This window comes from Astatotilapia calliptera, chromosome 6, assembly GCF_900246225.1.
Source record: "Astatotilapia calliptera chromosome 6, fAstCal1.2, whole genome shotgun sequence".
Taxonomy (NCBI): Eukaryota; Metazoa; Chordata; class Actinopteri; order Cichliformes; family Cichlidae; genus Astatotilapia; species Astatotilapia calliptera.
Genome location: NC_039307.1, coordinates 13,271,913 through 13,289,257, shown reverse-complemented (window position 1 = coordinate 13,289,257; position 17,345 = coordinate 13,271,913). Strand labels below are relative to the sequence as shown.

The 17,345-nt window shown below is 36.2% G+C and overlaps 1 protein-coding gene across 1 annotated transcript in view; it reads right to left on the bottom strand.

Annotated features, from left to right (window-relative positions):
- tusc3 (tumor suppressor candidate 3) overlaps positions 1-17,345 on the bottom strand; it is an 83,122-nt gene that overhangs the window by 32,496 nt on the left and 33,281 nt on the right. The window contains exons 2-6 of the mRNA XM_026170406.1: positions 8,646-8,815; positions 6,068-6,185; positions 3,775-3,915; positions 707-847; positions 407-496 (exon numbers count right to left, since the gene is read on the bottom strand). Coding sequence (XP_026026191.1) covers positions 407-496; positions 707-847; positions 3,775-3,915; positions 6,068-6,185; positions 8,646-8,815 — 660 coding nt within the window. The remainder of the gene's footprint in view (positions 1-406; positions 497-706; positions 848-3,774; positions 3,916-6,067; positions 6,186-8,645; positions 8,816-17,345) is intronic.

The window sequence follows — 17,345 nt, the reverse complement described above, 5'->3', positions numbered from 1 at the left end:
CTGAGATGCCTCTAGGGTGATATTAACACAAAATGACTCTTCCCAGCTGTCCAGTAACATACGCACGCACACACACACACACGCACGCACGCACGCACATACGCACACACACACTGTCCCATGTCTGACCCGTTAGCAGGTGGTAATGGCACAGAGTCTATTTTACTTGAGGCCAATAACCTTACAGATGTTTTTATCACTGATCTAATATATTTTCACTTACAACCTGGTAAAAAAGATTAAACTTATACCTTAAAATACAGCTTTTAAGGTAAAAACATAGCTAAGTTCGATCGATTGAAGGACAGAAGACAGTACAAAGCCAAATAGAAACAAAACAACTAAAATGAAACCATATATATACATTTATATGCACTGGCAGGGAAGAAAGAAATGTAACTCATACCACTTGTCCATTCTGTGGATTTTTGTGGGCATAAGGAGGACCTCTGATGTGATTCCACATCTGACCAGATGTCATTGCAAACACCACACACTAGAGAGAGATAAAATAACAGATGAGAGAGTCAAGCATAGATAAGTAACTTTTCCATTACATAAAACATGACATCATATTTTTGTTAAAATGGGGAGAAAACTACACCCCTAATCTCATTTCACACAACGTCCCTGACATGTAAAAGTAGATAAATATGGAAAAACAAATATTTCACTCCAACCTAATGTTGGTGTATATGTATCATACCAGTGCAGCCATGGCCCATCCAGTCTTGTTGTATATAAATTCCAAGTTGTTCCTCCTCAAATACAGCAATCCTCCAACTAGAGATACTAAGAGCGCCAAAGCAATAGTTCCTGAATAATTAGGAGGACGGAAGACCCGAATCTGAAAAGCCAGAAAGAAAGTGAGATGAAAGTGAATAACATGGTAACATGTTGCAGTTGCTGTATGACTTTAATTTTGTAGTAGTCTGTATGTAAAATTATATTCTATATCTGATGTAAAGCAAAAATTTCCTATGATTTCTTACACATTCAAGATAAAACTCAGTGAGTGGATGAAAGTAACATTATGTATTCAGTGTTTTTTATATTTGAAATTTTTGAGGGTTTTTTATTGAAGGAGAAGCAAATATAAAGCTGATTTAAAATGTCAAATCATTTTCTGAACTAATACTAATGTGAGCAGAAAAGGGTCCTTGAAACTGTCAAATAATTCCATAATTTCAAATAATTTACTTCCAGTACTAAAATATGAATTTTACATATAAATTAAAAACTCCTTGCAGTTAATTTCTGTGACAGAGACATAAAAAGAAATTTAATAGAGCCACAACACAGCAAGCACAATTACTCCATCTAGAACAAAGACCATGAATCTGTTTCTGACAGAATACTCTTCCTCCACATAATCACACACTACTTTGTGAATTAAAACTACATTATTAATTATATAAAATAATAATAATAATAACTTGTGACATTATACTGGGGTACATACTCAGTTCCATTAAACTCAGTAATATTTGAGGATGTGATCAACCAAGGCCAATAAAATTAGTCTATGAAATTCTCTGCAATATGTTTTTTTTCTTCTATTTTCAGTGTCTTTCTTCTTGAGGATATTTCAGTGCGACTATAATACCAAACATTGTTATTCCAACAGATCAAGATGTTCTAAAAGATAAATGTGTAACTGGTGACAATTTTATTTGAGGTGATTGGTGTTGTGATTTGGTGTTATATAAATACAATTGAACTGGCTTGAAATTATTATATTGCAAATGAGAATGTGTTGACACTCTACAGCTATTAAAAGTTTGCCCTACAAATTTGCCATGTACCAGGCTGCAAATGCTTGACTATGTATGCATAAAGAGGAAAAAACATTTTTTTCCTGTTTATTTTAACATGGTTCTACTACACCCACACTAGAATCTTGATGAAAGGTTGAAGGAAAAAGCAAGAATAACTTATTGTTGTATTCCATCCATTCAACTTTCATTTCCAGAATACAGTGCACACATGACACTAAATGTCAAAGTCAAAGGACACTGATGTATGAATTATTAAAGCAAAAAAAATGTAGCTAGGTCAAGGGATGAATCAGTCTCGTGTCTACACATAAACAGCTTTGTTACTAGCAGTCGTCACAAAAATACATAATTTGTTTCCATTTATTTAGTTGAATCTAAGAAAAACGTAAAAGTTAAAGTATGGCAGGCATACAATTTTTGCAACAAAAAGGTGATTCCCAAAGCTATTAACTATAAGCTTGGCATATCTCAGCATGGTGTGCAGTATGTGCTTAAAACATAAAAAACAAAGCAAAACAAACAAAAAAACCCAACAGCTAGCTGATGAGCAGAATCTGAAATTCCTGCCCTTACAAGGAGAGGGAATGCAAACAGCAAAGACACAGGACTTAAGAAATGCATCTGACCTTTGAAGTTTGCTAAACAGGAAATAACCTGAATCGAAAGGTGGCCAACAAGAAGCCTTTCTTAAGTAAGGAAGGGGAAAAGGGAGACTGAGGTATGTCAAATTACACAAGAAATAAATTGAAAAAAAATATTGACAATAGGCCAAGGCCTTATGGAGCGATGACTCCAAATATGAAAGTATTGGTTCATTGTCATCAACATGTGTAGAGGAGATCATCGGGCCAGAGGTACAACAGTGAGTGTCTACAGTCACTATAGACAAAACACTGTGGATAATCTGTCATGGTTTGCATCAAACTGAATTTCACTCAGTTGTGATGGTGACCTTGTCAAAATCGATTTAATTACGAACACAGAAAAGAACCATTAGAGTTTGATCCACCGTGTAGATGCATCTGGAAAAGTATCAACTATATTTTTGGTATGTTATAGCAACTGCCTTATTTTTCAGCATGACAATGAGCCAAACATACTGCCAACAAATTTTATTTTATTGGCAGTTAAAGAAAATCATCACCATGACGGAGAATGGAACAAAAAGAAGCCAACAAACAAAAAAGTGCCTTCGAATGTCCTTTAAGAAGTCTGGACGTATTTATAAAGTAGTATTTATAAATGGAGAAGGCTGGAAGTATTTATAAAGAGTCCTTTAAGAAATTACAAAGAAGCTTTCCTAAGACTCCAGGTTGTGTTTAAGAATAGAGATAGTCATACAAAATAATGACTTTCAAGCCCATTAGAACTGCATATGCAATTTTTTCCTTACATAGTTCACCTCTATCTATATGTTACAATCAAACTCTTATTCCCCATTTTCCTAACAAAATATAAAGAAATGAAAGGAGATTGAAGACTTTTGCACATTACTGTAGGCTTCTAGAATATCCATCTGCTAGTCAAGGAAACTGCCAAGGAAAAATTATAAGTAACTTGTGCAAGCAGGTTACAAGCATATTTTTTGCTGGAATTGAAAACTGAAGGTTGAATTGAAAACCAAAGAGAGAGAGAGAGAGAGAGAAAAAACAACCTGGGTCAAAAACACCTCAGCATTACACAGTAATAGCCAATTTGAAGGAAAGCGTTGTCGGGGATGCATCCACTGAAGACAAAACACTTAGTCACATAGAAAAGTGTTGTATGAATTTATGAGTGAATGAGACTTGTAGCAGAAAGTGTTTTGAGTATATAAATACCAGTCCATTTATCGAAAAGGTCAATAAACTGCAATACACGGGATTTCAACAGTTCTAACCATATCTACAAAAACTATTGTGGGTGTATCTACACAGGTTTCTTCATCATTTCTCACAAACACGTGAATGTTTCTGCAATTGCACAAAACTGAATAAATGTTTTGATTATAAAGTACCTGAACATCTGTGCGGTCCGCAATCCACTTGGCAAGCTGTTCTGAGGCAAAGCCAATCCTTTGCAGATCAAATGTATCAGCCCTTTTTGGCTTTCCCTTTGCTGGGAAATGCATAAAGGTTGGGGCGCTGTTCATGTTCAACTAAGAGAAAGAGAACACACAATGAAGAAGATATTAAGTTAATGAATCATTAAATACACAAGGGCAAAATATTATCCTAAATCATAACATATTAGCAGACTGGTGGCATAGGCTTGAATTTGTTTTCATTGCTGGCATTTCCTCCAAATACTTCTATCATGTGGGATGATGTAGCATTTTTCACTTCCTCAGCTTTATTTTGTTATGAAGTTCGGCAAATAAAAATGCATATGTTGTCATTTAAATGTGGACACAGTAGTACTTCCAGCACAAACAGTTTCATGAATGAGTCATCATTAAGGTGACACAAACAACAAAACATTAGCCAAAACTTTCAGTGAAGATATCCTTACTGCCAGAGAGCATCAGAGAGCAAAGCTGCACTCACTCTGCTTTTGTATCAGTACCATTTCACAGGAGCCAAATTCTAAAGTGCTGCTGTCAGGTAAATACTGCATTTAAACTTCAACTTTTTGTTGAAGTTTCAAATCCTGTCTAGACTTTGCACCCAAGACATTTGAGACTGTTGTTAAAATTTATGAGAACTGTCAAGGAAAAAGTTAGTTATGTTTTATTATGTGAAACCTTTCAACTGCCAAAATGATCAAACAAATCTTTACAGTTATGCTATGTAACTTCAAGGACTTTAACCCTTTAAGACCTACCATAGAACCAAGTCCGCCAGAGCTTATATTATATTTTTACATGGTGTGGTGCCATTTTTGGGAGCATTTCAAGTTGCTATACATCAATACAACAATTATAGCCCAGATTTTAATAATTTATTATTCATTAAGTGCATAGTAATTATATAAATTGCAAAAAAGTGCAATAAACTACAAAAAAATTGAAAATCGTTTTGGCTTTTTTAACATATATTTCTAGTTAGAGAAATTTAAGAGGCTTATCCCTAAAAACTGTTAATACAAAAAAGTTGCACAAACTAGTTTCCCACCACAGGAAATTTATTTTGAGTGTCTTCATAGTTTTATTTTTGAAATACACCAATTTTTATATACTGCAGGAAAAACGAAAATAAATATTATACTGCAAATTTGCAAAAAAGCAGCATATGCATCAAAATAAACTATTTCCAGCAGTGCAATATGAGTCCTAAGCATCCCAGAAACGACACAGAAAGTCATAAAGTCAAAGATAACTTTTAAAAACACCAGTATAGGCCCTGAGGCCCTGATGGTTAAAAAAAAAAAAAACTACATTTCCGCGAAAATGACGTCACTTCCGGTTTCGGGCAGGTAATGGCGGACATGCAAAAGTTCGTGCTGACATCTATTCCAATGTAGGAAGTGTGATGAACAGCTGATCGGATCGGCAAAGCGTGTTTCTGGAATATTATGTTTTTGTTGCTGCAAGTGCTTTTTATGCAGTTTTTGCAAAGCTATATGTGGAAGGAAACTGTGACCTAGGACAAGCTGATGGCATAAGATGTAAGTACAACTCCTCCGGTTTCATATGCAAAAAAAATTATTGCGCTAACTCACGTGGTTGCAGAGCTACCGGGATTTAAAAATAGTTACGCAAAACAGAGCGAACCCGCTCAGACCGGCTTTAAAGGGTTAAGGAAAGTCCAAAAATCAGGTCAGGACCCTGCACCATGCTAAAACTCAATACTAAACAACAAAATACAAGACAGAGGACAAGAAGCAACCATTAAAACAATATAAGAGAAGGAAAAATATACCGAAATAGTAAGCAGAAAAGAACAAAAACAAAAGTAGTAAAAGCAAAAAAAATCTTAGCACTTAAAATGTTTTTTTTCTGGATTATTGTTAATCTAAATCATGATAAAAGAAAGAAAAGAACTAAAAACAGGCTTTATATCAATATGCATCTATTGAAAGTTCTAAGAGTATCTTATAATAACAAAACAAAAAAAAAAAAACCAAAAAACAAAAATGACAGCTATTTTTTTGACGCCTCTTTTCTGAGTTTTAAATATCTGGTAAAACAAAAACAAAGAAGGAACCAGTGGAGGAATAACAAGTACTAACAAACAATCTAGTTCTATCCTCAATCCAACAGATGCATGAACACACATCAAATTATCATTATTTTTAGTGCAACTTTAGGTAGTGAGTATGACAATCTAAAGACTGCAGAGGGTTTAAGCGAACCAGTTGAAAATGGTTACCTGCTGGAAAACATCAGCTCCCTCATCATAGTCCACTACCGTGAAGAATAGCTTGTTGGAGAAAGCAGATGAGTACCGCCATGAGTTTGCTAGGACCTGGTACTCCTCATTGGCCTGCCTACAAAATAAACAGGACAGACAGAAGAGATATATATTAATTTACTATTGTAAAATGCAACAGTATTACATTCACAAAACACAAGCATGTGCAAAAACATTTTCCATCAGTGCTATGCTCAAAAACAATCATTCTTTTGTGTACTTAAATTCCAAAACTTAAAGAGCCTAGTTAAAATTAGTATGTAGTATGAAACTGGGACAGAGCTTAAGAGTGATGTGGGAGTGAGGACTCCAGTGATTAGCCATCGTTTTCACTGCCCGATAGTCCTCTTAAAGCAGACACTCAGGTCACCATCCAACATCCATCTTACATTCTCTCCTTGCTCTCTTTTTCTAATGATGTCACACTAATGTTAATAAGAGAATGCTTGGAACAAGGAAAGACAGAGAAAGTGAAGACAAAAGACAAAAGGAGTGACATTAATGTATACATCTGTTAATTATACAGTATAAGTTTTATATAGTAGTTTATATAGTTTTATATAGTACGTATTATATAAGTTCCCTAGTTTGTTGTTAGATTAAAAACACATACAAACAAACAAACATTTAGAATTTAGATATTTTGAATGAAAGGACTTTGTATTTATGGTGTGTATGAAACTGTAAATTGCAGAATCTGGTTTGGCAATGATTTATTGAGTTACTGTCATGCAATTTCAGCAAAGATAATTTTATACGAACGCCAAAAACAGAAACAATAATTTTTTGTGTTGCGTTACTTTCATACACTGAGTCCATTCACTCTGTCTGCCTGCTGTGTGGTACTGACATGGCTGATGAATAACTTATCTAATCAAGTGACTGATGACGTAGAAGAGTGGCTGATTAAAGAAACCAGCCAGGTCAAGATAGAGAAGGTCAGTGATGATTTCATCAGCTGGCTGGATGCCCCTTTGGACACAACGATATGGTCAGCTACCTGGTTTTTACTACATAGCAAAGAGGAGCTGGCTAGGTTTACCATACAAAATGAAGCAGTTACAGACTAAATTTGTATGTAATTTTTACTACATTTTCAGATTAAGCTTGTTATTTGTGTAAGCATTCACTATTTGAGTTCTCAAACTGAAAATTCCTAAAAATTGTAATAGCCACTATTTTTAATATAAATTAGTATGACTGAAAAAAAAAATACCATCAAAAACCATCATCACAACCAACCATCAGACAAGCAAGAAATAATTAAGTAATATGCAGCAGACTGCAGTATCACACGTAACACCACATTTTGGGTTCTCTGACAAGAAGCTTTCATAACCATGGACAGCTCTAGAGCTGTCTCAATTATGAACTCCAGTGCCATGATAAGAACTGTCCATGGTGCTGAAATACAATTTAACACTTGTCAGGGCGTTAAAGTTGTAGATTCACATAAGAACAAATTTTCATTAAAAATAGAATGAGAGAAATAATTACTTCAGCCACTGCTGAATTTTAATTTTTCTCACTTGCAAAGAAATGAACAGTGTCTAATTTTCATGGTAGTTTCATTCGGATGGAGAGAGATAATATCTACCTGCCCCCCAAAACAAAACAAAAAAGCAAAATATATGACATAAAAGTTATAAATAAATATTTTTTTTGTTATTGAGTGAAATAAGTATTTGATCCAACCCAACCAGAATTCTTAATCAAGGTTTTTAGATAAAACTGGTGTTTTTTTTCTATTGATTAAGCACTGCTTCCAGCCAAGAGTGATACCATATATGCCCTATAGCTGCAGAAAAGGCTAACATTGTTATCTTTTTACAAAAAAAAAACAAAACCAGATAAACATAAGAGGTTTTTGGACAAAGTGTGTGTTCTCCATTCTTTAAGCACCGGCACCGTTTCAAAAGTACCGGTTTGGTACTGGTATCGGATAAAACCTAAACGATACCCATCCCTACTCATTATGCGTATAAAACATAGCTTTACACAGAATCAATTTCTTCCATTCCAACCTCTCCACCATCACGGACAAGACAAGAAAAAAAAAAAACTGTTGAAGAACCTCAGATTAGATTAGAGAGACAGTAATCTTAGAGAGAGTAATCTAATTTGTTATACAGGTACTTGACCTTGCTGTGTTGTACCTCATTCTGCTGCAAATGTGATACAGGTTGGATTTTTTTTTAAGTAGTAATTACAATTTAAGATTGCAGTTGGAGTTTTGTCTGTTGTTGTTGTTGTTGTTGTTGTTGTTATTTTTTTTAAATCTCCCTGTGCATTTAATGCTTCTAGTATATAAGTGGCTATGGGACTTGTTCTGTGGACAGTATTCATTTCCTTTTGGTAGTACAGAAGAAAAGAACATGAGTTTAAAGGACTTTTTCACTGTAGCCCACTGAGAAAACTCACAGGAGGGCATGACATCTTGGGCAATAGCGGGAAGGACAAAGGAATAGCTGTTACAGTAAGAGCTATGGCACATTGTGTCCTACAGTAGGTGTACTGCGCGTGTACGTGTATATACCTGCAGACAGAACATTGCCTTTGAGGCTGTAGGGCAGTGAACATGACGATGACAGAGTAATTTCTGGGTGGGGCCTTGACAAAACGACGGAACTTGTCCCCATTCATCCGGATAACTGAACGCCGAGAAGACCACTCCATCATCTGGTCAACTTTCTCTGACAGCAGGTTCTGAACACCCAGAAAAAGAAAGAGGTGGAAATAATACATCCCATTAGGATTTTATAGGAAAAAGAAGAACAATGCAATCATAGTTAAGTAACAATTCAGGGAAATAAGACCGTAGTATGTATGATCCTGCTTCCTTACATTTTATCTTAAAAAACGGCAATGTTTCTTCCAGCCTTTTCTCCTCATGTGAAACATGTATACTCTGACTGAAAGTCCAAGGGTGACTCAGTGGTGGGTGGTAGAAGACTTAAATAAAAATAGGTTTGACTACTGGCCTATAAATATTAATAGGGTACAAACTAATTTCCCCCTGAAAATTAGGGCTGTCAGCGGTAATGCGGCGTTAACGTGGTCATCACAATTAACGCAATTTAAATTTTTTACGCGCTCAACCCATCTGGAGTGCAGAATGAACAAACTTCGGACAAACTGCCCGACAGGGGCATTTCAGGGATTTCGACTCCAGATGGGTTAATTGCTAATCGCGTTAGTCGTGATGACGGCGCATTGACGATGACAGCACTAAAAAAAAATATAAAGTTGCCAATGTGAGATTTCTTTGCCTTTAAACCAGATGAAAGAGGTAGAGAGGAAAGAGGCAAAGAGGTGTGCCGCTTGTGCAGACGTATAGTGCGAGCAAAGTACTCAAACACGACTAACTTGCATGAGCATGTACGTGTCCACCATCCGGCTGAGTATGCAGCTATCACCACCTTCTGCAGCTCCATCAACAAGCATTTGGGCGGACTCTGAGGAGGGTGCATTTGCTCGCAGATGAAAGAGGATGCTGTTAAAACAGCACTATTATTATTATTATTTTTTTCTGTTGATGCTTCTATTAGCTCCATCGTTATTAGCAAACTTACTCATGGGCAAATAAATAAATAAATCATCCCTGTAAAAACAATTGACGATGGGCTCAGCCTATCGTCGATAGTCGATATATTCGTCCAGTTGCCCAAGCCTAGTTTACGATCATGCTTTCTAATTCTCACTGTCAGTTTTTAGAAGCCATCATATACACGCATCTCTGGTATTGGCAGAGGGACATTTAATTCAGGGTTGAAGCATGGCAGAGATCAGCGGCAAGCATTCTGTCATCACATATTACATATGTAGATTAACTTTTCATCTTACTGTCTCCATTACTCTCTCCCCAAATTTGGTAGCATTGGATCAAGTAGACAGTAACTAAATAATTTAGCATTGCACTTCACTCCAGCTACTAATTGGGCACAAAATCTTTTTTGCTCACTCTTACATGTACACACACACACACACACACACACACACACACACACACCAGGTCATAGACTTGGCTGAAGAAAGCAGAGCTGTTGTCTAAATCTCTCCAGTAAACTGCCTGGGGACAAGATTGACAGAGACAAACAAAAACTAAAAGGAGGAAGAGGAAGAGAGTGAGGCAGAAATAGGCAATACACACAGCTGCTGACATGTGTTTCTGCAGTATTGCTTGTGTGTTTTAGACAACACGCACACACACACACACACACACTCCTATATATACATGGCCCAGGAGAGCCATGTATAATGAGGAAGGAGATTCCCAAGGGAACACGAAAAGGCAACAATAAGTACTACACAAAAACACAAATGTATACACAATAGTGTGAATGTCCACATGAGGTACAAAGTGGTTTCTATACACCTCTGCTTTTCTGCCTTTGATTTATGTACCTTGTTGCTGCCCGTGTGCATTCACCCCCAAAAGGAGAACTGTCAGTCCTGGATGCCAATCATACTGCAGTAATGATGCACTGTCTAACATTTGTTTTACACACACACACACACACACACACACACACACACACACTGAAAAGATTCAGAAGTACTATGTGAGTATAGATAAGATTGCACACTATTTTTTCAGGACCATTACAGAGTAGCTAGTTTAAAAAACTACAAAAAAAACAAACAAACACTTTTACTTGTGCCAATTTTCAGGTATGAGCTGCTGTATGGAGGTCTAAAATGAGGGGCTGAAGCAGCAAGGAAACACAAAAGTTATTGAGACAATATAAAAGCAAGCCACAAAACATACATTTATATTTAAATTTAGATTTTGCACTGTACTACATTATTTTCTGACAACTAATTGGCATAAAACTGCATAATTACATTATCACACCATTTTGAGAGTGAAATTATGGGTCTTATGGCATGTATGATTAGCCTTACTGAAATTATTTTACAGCTGCACTGCTACCAGTATTAATGTTTTACAGCTCTACTAAACTAGCAATTTAAAGTAGTTTAATTTAGCTTGAAAGCATTTCTCAACTTGTCCAGTCCCACAGTTAAAATTCAATCAAGTAAAATAATTGCGTGGGCAAATAAGAGACTTATTAAGCTATATATGCGATTAACTGCACTCCAACGTTCCTGGTTATTTTCTTTGTGAATGTGTTTGAAAGTGAACATTTTTTTTGACAATGCAAAAGACTGTCATTAAATGTCAAATTTAGTCATTGTGTATGACGTGTAAGGTCAGATAGGATGACTCTTCAAAGACAGATGACGACAACAGCATACCCCTATACTGTGGTATGATAATGGGGCAAAGAAATGAAATGTTCCTAATAGCCAAGTGTTGGAGTGATATTTCACGATTGTCATTTGTACTTAGGAACATATAATCAATAATCTTTAGAGGTATATAATCAATTGCATATTGATAGGATGTCTGATCCTTAGCAGTCTGCGAAGACTGTTCTCTTTCTGATTTATACTATGGGAGGACACCTACTCTGTATCTGCTTAAGTGTAAGAGCCCTTTGGTTAGGTGGACCGCTGGACTCCTGTCACCAGCTTTTTAAGGAGGCGTTCACAGGGCCATATCTTGACACAAACACACACACACACACACACACACACACACTGCTCTTTGTTCACATATATGCCTGTGTAAGATGTCACATGTTAATGAGACTATGCATATTCATGTGTGTAAGCAATAAAAGCAGCCTGCAGGGGGACGCAAGTTGAAGTGGGTTGGAAACAACTGCTTCCCTCTCGCGAGTGAAAACTTGAGCTTTGTGTGACCTCGTTCCTGAGTGAGTTTCTGTTTATCCAGCAGTATCAGAGTTAAAGCTCTGACACCAAGTCAGTCACCTGATCCAAATCAAAATATCCACAAACAACGCTATAGGCTGGGCACAGGGGTTTATGTAAAAAATAGAAGCCCACAACATTCCAATGAATTCTACCTAAAATGCATATCGCAGGCATACAGTAAACTGAATACTGTTCTTGAACCGTCTAACATTCATCATTTTGAAATGTAGCATTTTCTTCTTCTAGCACTGAATAATTAAACATAGAAGAAAAAGACTTTAATTTTGGCTTTGCTTTGCCTTTCCTTTTTTTTTTTTTTTAAAGATGCCTTCAGATGACTAATGAAACCATACACACTGCAAAGTAAAAAAGTTAAAAAAAAAAAAAAATCTATCCTATGTCAAGGATACAGCACTTTGTGAAAAAAAACAAACAAAAAAAACAATGTTGTTGGGAAACTTCAAAAGACCCTTGGTAACAATAGAAAATGAAGCATAAACAGGTGCACATAAGAGAGTCATAAACAAGTTGAGTGATGCAAAAAAGAAACTTATGTGAAAAGTAACACATTGTAGTGCTTTCTTTGCTTTTTGAAACTTAACTTTGGGCAATACAAAATGTTAAATATAAGAATCACATCAATTTGTCACCAAAGCACTAGTTGTTATATGAGAGTCACAACACACACTTTGGCGTGGGCATGGAAATGAATCTTAACCAAGCGTGCATGTGTGCGTGTTATCCAGTGAGTAAAACGCACAAATGGTCTATAGATATCCTGTTTTATCCATCTCCTTTTGTATTACTAAATATGAATCCCTTAACCTCTCTGTAACACACACACAAAAAAAACTATAGTTCATAGGGTATGGAGCAAATTGTAACACTAGAAGTAAACCTAGAAATAAATATTTTCTATGTTCACAATTTTCCATTTTGCTCTCACTCTCTTGTCTCATCATATCTATTTCTTACTTAATCTCCAGTTCATTCTGTGCCCCTGCTTTTCTTGTTTCCTGAATTGTTTTATCCTCTTGTCAAACACCTCACTGTCATTTCACATTGCTTTCAGCGCAAAGCCACTACAGTGCTAAGAACTGAGTGTCATGACTTGTAAAATAAATACAACAAAAGTTACTTTACAACAAACCCACAAAGATCTTACTAGCAGTGCATCCCAACAGCACAGGAAGATAATTTGAAGAGATGTGATTAGACAGCCAGGAGTATGATGCATGACATATAAGGCAAGTGATTCATCCAGCAATGACCATGTAGAAAGAGGTTAAGTGGGGCATGAAAGAGGCCAGTTAGTTTCTTAGTCATCTAGTTGCACAACCATACACTTACTCTGCCAGCCATAAAACTGTTAGAAAATATATCAGTAAGTGAAACAAGGGACCAGTTTGTGAATTAAGAAAGCTAGTTATAAATTAATCTGTCAGCTATGTAGTGTTGAATCAAAAGCTGACATGGTCAACTTTGCAGCTGATAACACTTTTGCATCACTTTGTTTGACAGAGGTTAAAGTTCCCACCCAAAATAAAAAGGCAGCAAAGGTTTTCTGTGAAGAAGAATGATGTGAGAAAGATTTTCGAGGAACATTTTAAAGACTGATTCGACTCGTTCAGTCATGGCTGCTACGAGTTTTATTTTTGTATTTTTTTCTTAATAAAAGTCCTTCACCTCTCATTTGAAAAAAAATTGTAGTTTCTACTTTAGAAAAGCCACAGAGGTCAATTAGTTTAAATCTCTATTGTGCCACTTGAAATTCTCATTTTGATTTTCACTGTTTAAAAGATAAAATGCACATGCAAATTTTTTTTTGTCATTTCGAAAAAGCATGCACAGAGAAACAAACTGTCCTGTCTTCATTTTTCTGTCTTCAAAGACCAACTGAGAAGTTCCTTTGAAGAAATGTAGAGAGTACAATTTGTAACACTCTTCAATGATGGTGCCATAACAAGGGCACATGCACGGGAAGGGGTGGGGTTGAAATAAATGATTTAAAAGTTTCCTACATATGTTTGTATATGTGTGTTTCACATCAGCATTAGTCTTAAAACCTCTATGGAGTATCTTTATATACCTCGTTTGCAAACAGCCAGGGGTTTGATCTGTGAATACTCAACATAAAAGCTAACAGTGTTTGTTTCTCTCAACAATCCCTTGCTCCAGGCAGTCTTAACCAAGGGCTATTGTGAGTGAATGGGTTTCTGCTTTGGTCATCAGCCTCCAAACAGTTTGCTTCAGTTCTCCCACTGAAAGGGGGATTACTAGAAATTGACTTCATATAATAAAGGAACAAAGACTCGCTCTTCCTCTCTCATCATCAGAATCATGTTGCTTTTGTAAAACCCAACAAAGACTTATTCATGGTCAGTTTCTTGTAATCATAGTGTCCTTATGATGACCTTTCTGTGTTGTGCTAAAGTAAAGATACATAAAGGATACTCATATACTGATGCACTATAAAAGCTCAAGAGGACACAGGAATTGAGGAAGGAAGGAAAAAAATAATACTCAGTGGTTCTTTTCTTTTTATTTATTTATATTGAATAAGATATAATGAAAAATATAGGAAGGATGTTAGCAAGAGGTTAAAGAAATCAGGGTGTATAAATTAATTCAGTGGTGGGTACACAGCAAATTCAAAAGTGTTAAATTTTTTGGTGTTAATAGTCTCCTTGCAAAAGTAGAGTTAATTTTACTCTAAGCAGAGTCACATTCTTTTAATGTAACTCTGAGGTGTAAAATGATAGTAGTTAAAATCGAGTGTTAAAAATGAGTGTTTCTCTGTCTAATCTGGAGGTGTTACAATGGAAACATTAACTCCTGACCTCTTAACTCTGAACTCCTACAGGGGCTATGACACCAACAGAGTAAATTCACAGACTCCGCCCCCAGCACGGCTCCAATCGAAGCCGTTTCAGAACATTTGCTCTACATATTTGAGTTGTTTGCCATGCTTGGTAAGTCATTTTTTCAAAGATTGTTTCAATTGTTATTATGAGCTTTTACTTCTGTGGCTCTTTGGAGTTGAGACAAAGCTGTGTGAAAGGCATTAGCCATGTTGCTCGCTGATAGCATAACATTCTGTTTTAGCTAGCTGAAAGGTATTGTTTGCGGGCAAATACCACAGCCTTGAAAAAAAGCTTGCATGTGAATTTTCAGTCAAACTTTTGGTCAAATACACCTAAAACAATGTCTACAATGTGAAATGTTGGTATAATGGTGCTACTTGAAGCCTGAAAACGATCGCCCATAAAAATAAAAAAAAAAACCGAGCAAACAGCAGTAGCTGACGTCCTGATTGGATTCTACGTTAGCATAGATCCCTCCAGAGTTTTGTGCACACGGTTTAGGTAAAAATGAAAAAGGTTGAGGTTTTACATTTAGTTCAGTATTACCTGTTGCCTGCGTCCTTGTCTTTTGGGAAAATACTTTACACAAGTAATGGCTCAAAGAGGATTTTTTTTTTTTTTTTTTTTACACTGTGCTGCAATTGTTTACTGGATTATTTGTGCCATTAATTAGTGTCAACTAATTTTTATTCGATCTCCGCACAGGATATGCTTGTGAAGATGGAATATGGGGGAGAGCAGAAGTGCGTTGAAGTTCCACAAAGGGATGAATGAAGGACATGCATATTGTATTGAAGAAATAAGTGATGAGATGCTGTTATTTGCATTTACCATGTCAGACCTTTTGATAAACAAAATTCTAATGAAAGTGAGAACATGTATACTGTTACGTCTTTCAGAAAATGTTTTGAAATTGTGGTGCACAGTTCAGAATAAATGTTTTTCAAAAACCATTGCATCTTTTTAGTAAATGTTTATTTCCAAAAGAAATTTCTAGAAGTTCAGAACAGTAAAATTCCCGCTTTTTAGAATGAATTAGAAGATAACTCTTACGTAGTTAAATTAAAATACTCTTTGAGAGTTAATATATAAACTCTTAACACCAAGTGTTAAATTATCAACTCCAGACAGATTTGGTGTTTAACACTAAATCAGAGTTAACGTACCAACTCTCCAAAAAGAGTTAAATTAACACTCTCTGGTGTGGACCCATATAGACACTTTAATAGTGTTGAAATCAAATCCGACAGTGTTAATTTGGACATGATGGATTTGCTGTGTAGGGCTGCCACGATTAGTCGACTAGTCACGATTATGTCGACTATTAAAATCGTCGACGACTAATTTAATAGTCGACGCATCGTTTGAAGCTTTGTAAGATCACAAAGGACGCAGGAATGAGTACCGGTAGTAGGATTTAAGAGTGTAATAACGGACTGAAACAGAAGATGGCAGCACTGCATGTACAAGGATGCCAGCTGCCGTTAAACCCCGAAGAAGAAGAAGCTGTGTCCCAGAATTCATAGCGCAGCCCAGCGCAGTTGTCAACAATGGCGGCAGCTAGTTAGTTTTAACTTTACTCTTATTATTCTTTCTGGGGCACAAAATAAACGTTTAACATATTTTCAGGCTTGAATGTAGCTGTGTAAACCTCAAATATCTGCTCAGTTTATCAAGACACCACATATTTTCAAAAGCGCTCCGACGTTGTCGGAGACGTCTGTTACTCACTAGCTCGTTAGCTAGGCGGGGGCAAGGCTAACTAGAGCCGTGAGAACACCGGACTCCCGGCAAATCGTTTTCAAACCCACCGCCGTCTTTCGCTAGTCAGGTTAAACATATATATAAGTCACTTAGATAACTTAAAAATGTTATTGTTTGGCTTTCTTTAGTATTTTATTTGTTCCTGAGTAAATCGGTTTGGCTGAGATTAAAGTTATAGTTTTTGCACAGCTAAAACTGTCAAGCAGACAGCTGATTGTCAGAAGTGTGAGACGCTGGAGAATATACTCCGGTGTCCTGTTATATTTTAGAAAGCAAGGAGATTATTAAACTTCACCGAAACAATCTGCAAATTTCATTAAAAATTAATAAACTACCATCTTGTCTTTATTTTTAGTTAGCACAAACACTTCAAGCTGTAAGCTAATGATAGTTATGTAAGACCAGATGCTGCTGGTGCAATAAGCTGTACGTCCAATGGATGATGATCTGATTAGTCGACTAATCGCAAAAATAATCGGTGACTAGTCGACTATCAAAATAATCGTTTGTGGCAGCCCTAGTGGTGGGATAGAAAATAAAAAAAGAATCCTGCATGTGGCAATGGGTACTAACTAAGGGGATAAAAAAAAAAAAAAAAGAGGAAAGAACATATTTGAAAAATAACGTTTAAAAGAGGGAACAAGACAACATAACAGAGAACAATTATTAATATGGACACGTGAGCACAAAGCCATAATAAGAAAACTTTCCCCCAGACTAAAAATAATGCAAACATTTGTTTTGCATCAATTTGTCCATTTTCAAGCAGATCTCTCACACACACACACACACACACACACACACACACACACACACACACACACGTA